The sequence below is a fragment of the Lagopus leucura genome, unplaced genomic scaffold (genome assembly GCF_019238085.1).
Source record: "Lagopus leucura isolate 7727_CA_CO unplaced genomic scaffold, USGS_WTPT01 253-0_obj-0_obj, whole genome shotgun sequence".
NCBI classification, from domain to species: domain Eukaryota; kingdom Metazoa; phylum Chordata; class Aves; order Galliformes; family Phasianidae; genus Lagopus; species Lagopus leucura.
Genome location: NW_024968051.1, coordinates 3,588 through 8,121, shown reverse-complemented (window position 1 = coordinate 8,121; position 4,534 = coordinate 3,588). Strand labels below are relative to the sequence as shown.

At 53.3% G+C, this 4,534-nt stretch overlaps 1 protein-coding gene across 1 annotated transcript in view; it reads left to right on the top strand.

The window, feature by feature from the left end:
* AKAP8L (A-kinase anchoring protein 8 like) overlaps positions 1 to 2,329 on the top strand; it is a 12,303-nt gene extending 9,974 nt beyond the window's left edge. Inside the window, exons 11-13 of the mRNA XM_042894202.1 lie at positions 361 to 491; positions 805 to 900; positions 1,156 to 2,329. Of these exons, the coding sequence (XP_042750136.1) occupies positions 361 to 491; positions 805 to 900; positions 1,156 to 1,695 (767 nt within the window). The 3' untranslated portion in view covers positions 1,696 to 2,329. The remainder of the gene's footprint in view (positions 1 to 360; positions 492 to 804; positions 901 to 1,155) is intronic.
* Positions 2,330 to 4,534: the final 2,205 nt, after the last annotated feature.

Below are 4,534 nucleotides of genomic sequence, written 5' to 3'. Positions count from 1 at the left end.
GATTCTATGATCTTTCAGGACCCTTGCAGCCCAACTGATTCTATGATCTTTCAGGACCCTTCCAGCCCAAGCCATTCAGTGATCTTCAAGCACCTCCCAGACCAATCCATTCTATCATGTCATGTTCTGTGACCTTCACGGACCCTTCCACCCCAAACCATTCTTTCACTTTATGGTTCTGTGATCTTCAGGGACCCTTCCAACCCAACCTGAAGGTTGGAACCCTCGGGTTATCCCGTGTTTGCTTCTCCTTCCCCTGAGCCCCCGTTCTGCCCCTTGGGGAGACTCCTGACGCACTGTGAAGTGAATTTTTGGTAGGAAGATGATGCACGTGGGGCTCACCTTGTTCCAATCTTCCAGACATCGGTATGGAGCACTTCATCAAGAAGGTGGAGGCCGCTCACTGCGCTGCCTGCGACCTCTTCATCCCCATGCAGTACGGCATCATCCAGAAGCACCTGAAGTCTCTCGACCACAACCACAACCGCAGGGTGAGTGCTGCCTCCTTCCTGCCCTGGGAATCCCTTTTTATTTATATTTTTTGTGGGGAGGCTCCAGCCACAACAACAGCAGCAATGTGGATTTGTTGGCTCAGGCGGCTCCTGAAAATGGGGAGAAATATTTTTCTTCACCTTTCGGTGCCGTTTGCAGAGAGGCAGCGCTGAGTTCTGAGGGTCCCACGTCAGCTCTGTGAAACAGGGCGAGGCGTTGATGGAAGCAGCTTCAGCAAAGCCCCGCTGTTCCTTCTGAGCACGAGATGCCTCAGGTGGACGAAACGCGTGTTTGTTTCTGTACCCCACGCAGGCCATGATGGAGCAGTCCAAGAAATCCTCCCTGGTAGTGGCCAGGAGCATTCTGAACAACAAGCTGATCAGTAAGAAGCTGGAGCGGTACCTGAAGGTGGGTGTGCAGAGCTGCTGTGGTTCTGCCCATAGCTGAGCTTTGGCATTTCGGTGCATTTTGGTAACACCTTTGGGTCCCTCGTTGCTGATGGCGGGTTCTTCTGCTCTGTGTGGTGCTGCCTGTGGGTGGAAGCAGCCCCAGAGCCCGAGAGCTGCGTGGTTTCAAGCTGAAACTTGTGTTTGCACACAGCTGCTGTGACCTGGTGTGAAGTTACGGGTTGATCAGCAGGGAAATGTTTGCCTTCTGTTGCAGGGTGAGAATCCTTTCACGGATGACCCCGAGGAAAAAGAGGAGCACGAGGAGGGAGAAGGGGGAGCAGCTGGGAACGTGGAGGAAGGGACAGCAGAAGGAGGAGACGAAAACAAGGAGGAGGAGGAGAATCTGGAAGAAGAGAATGGGGATGATGAGAACAAGGAGGAAAACGTGGGCGATGAGAACAAGGAGGAAGAGAATTTAGATAGTGAGAACAAAGAGGAAGAAATTTTAGACGGTGGAAACAAAGAGGAAGGAAATCTGGAAGATGAAAGCAACGATCCCAAGGAGAACCCAGAAGGAAATGAAAATGAGGAGGGGGAAGAAAAAGGGACAAAGAGGGAAACTGAGGCCCAGGCAGAAGCACAAGAAGTGGAGCTGGGTGCAGGGAGCAGAGGGGGGGAGGAGGAGGAGAAGGAGGAGAGCTGGCAGCCTGCTGGGGAGTCACTGCCCGAGGATGAAGAGCAGCAGCCAGCAGAAGGTGAAGAGGAGGAGGAAGAGAGTGAAGAAACCGCTGCTGCTCCTGAGGATGAGGCATAAAACATTGGATGGGAAAGCTGACGTGAAAGAACTGGCATCTTTTTTTTAAGAACATTGGAAAGAAGCATAACTGTATCTGTGAATTTCATAGCACACGTTGAGTTACCGTTCCACTAAACCCGTGTAGGCAGTGGAAGCCTTTACCTGTAAAGTGATGGGGGAAAATAGATTCTTATTTTATTTTTTTGTTCTGTTTTTGTTTTGTTTTGTTTTGTTTTGTTTTACCAAATCTTCATTTGAGTAGCTAGGTTTTGTGTGGTCTGGTTTTTTAGATGCCTTTGTACTAGGAGAACTTCTCTGAGCATGTGTACCAACCGGCACATCGTCACCGCCTGGCGAAGGAGAGCTCTTCTCTCTTCCCCCGGACACATTTTCTATATTTAATGAAGATGTGGTTTGTCCCCTCAGCCTGTCCGCCTGGAGCCAGCAGAAGTTCCCTCGCAGGGCGTCCATTCCTGCGACGCACGCTGTGAGGTTCTGCGTCGTCTCCGTGTGACTGTAATATTTCCTCCCCGATGTTTTAATGCGGAGCGAAAGTTTTCAGTGGTGTCAACGTTTGTGGTGTTTGTGAAATGCTTTCCCTTGGAGGTGGATGTTGTGGTGGGTGGAGATAAAGGACTACCTGCGACTGCCACGACTCTGCCTTCATTTCAGAGCTGGGAGGAGGTGGAGGCTCAGCACAGCTCTGCCGCCCCTGAAGTGTCGTCACCCAGAGTGCAGATCTGCCTCTGGGATGAGGTTTGATTGCCATTCTGTGCTCCTGTGAGCATTAAGGACCCTTCCAGCATAACCCGTTCTCTGGTTCTTTGACCTTCAAGGACCCTTCTGATCCCACGGCTCTGTGATTTTCTGACCCTTCCAACCATTCCATCATCTCTAAGGTCCCTTCCCAATTTATTCCGTGATTCTTAAGGACTCCTCCAACCCTTCATGGGCAGGACATGACACACGCGTTCCATCAGCAAGAAGGGCTCAATCCACAATTAAATCTCTCCTAATTAGGGCATTGCTGCAGCTGCCGTTAAGGTTTCGAGGCTTTTCAAGTGAAACCTTGCTCCTTAATGCACCAACCATTGCTGTGCTCCAAACACGTTGCAGGACGTTCTGTGGAATTTGTTCTCCCTCAAGCACCACATTTCCTCCTCATATTTCCTCATTTTTCCCTTCATAATGCTGTTTTTGGGTCACGTTTCCCTCTTTTGTCCTCACTCTCCTTTATCTCTCTCCTTACACTCCTCCACTTTCCCCACATTTTTCTTCCCATTTCTCCTCTTTTTTCACCTTTTCCCATTTTTCCTTCACATTTCCTCATTTTTCCCCCATTTTTTTCCTTTCTCATTTCTCCCAATTTTCCCTTCACTTTCCTTCACTTTCCCCTCAGATTTCCTCATTTTTCTCTTCCCATTTCCTCGCCTTTCTCCATTTTTCCCACTCATTTCTTCATTTTTCCTTGTTTTTCCTTCCTATTTATTTATCTCTTCTTTTTCCCCTTCATATTTCATCCCTTTCCCATTTTCCTCTCCTTTTCCTTCACTTTTCCCCTCTACTGTCTCCGTTTTTCCTTCACTATTCCTTATTCTTCTTCCTTTTCCCCCATTTTCCCCTCTGTTTTCCCCCTTCTTGCTCTTTTCCCCCCACAATCGAACTGAATTCCCCTTTCCACGTTAATCGCAGCCCCTCGAGGAGCAGCAGAGGGACGGGGTCACGCTTAGGGCTGGGGTCAGGGGTCAGAGGTTACGGTGTCACTGCTGTCTCAGGGCTGCGCAGCAGAAGCAGGCCGCAGCTCCATAGCAACCGCAGCTTCCGCCGCCACCGCCCAATCAGGTGCGGATACGGGCATGATTGACGGCACAGAGGAGCGAGCGGGGCCTACGGCAATTCACCAATGGGATTTGGGGTTGCACGCGAGGCGGGGCAGCGAGGCCCAATGGGAACTGCGGAAAGGCCGCGCCTCTGGGAGCACTCGACCAAAGGCGCTTCCGGTGGGCGGTGCTTTGGCGTACAGCCAATCGGTGCCTTCCATGGGCGGGCATAACGGCACGGTTGCGGCCAATCGGCGTCGGGCACGGTGCGCCTGCGTACTGCGCGCTCGAGCGGCCGAGCGGAGCCTCGGCGCTGCGGCGGAGCACGACATGGAGCCGGGATACGGCGGTACGTACGGTCCGGGGGCTGCAGGGGGCGGCCGGGCCCTCCCCGGTACCTCCCGGGGCCTTTCCGATCCCGCGGGGCCTCCTCGCCGCATCGACAACGGTTAAACCTAAGGGGAGGCGTTGTGCCCGCCCTCTGTGAGGGGGAGCCGCAGCCCATTGGCTGAGCGGAGAGTCGCTCAGCTCTGGGCGGCCGCTGATAGGCTGATGGGTTGTGGGGCTCCGGGCGATGGGGGGAGGGGGGAGAGAATAGGGGAAAAAAACGGGGAGGGCGGATGGGGGGGGGGGGATTCGGTGCCTCCCCCGTTGTGGGTTACCCTCATGGGGGTGTTTCGGTGTGAAGGGGAGGAAGCAGAGCGGGGCCCGGTGCTGGAGGAGCCTCAAAATGGCGGCGGTGCGGCCACGCCCCAGCAGAACCCCTGAAAAAACATTGAGAGGCGGGGGGGCGGGAGGGGTCATTGCGACCCCCAGTGAGTGAGGTGACCTCGTAAAATGGGGGAGAGGGAAATGTGTGCGGGCAGGGAGTGGTGGGTTGGGGGAGAAGGGCGTTAAGCTCAGAAAGTGGGGATTTAGGTTTGATGTGAGGAGGGAAGGTTTTATTGCCTTCAGGGACCTTTCCAGCCCAACTCGTACTTTGATCTTTCAGGACCCTTCCAAACCGATCATTCTGTTGAGCTTTGAGACCCCTTTAT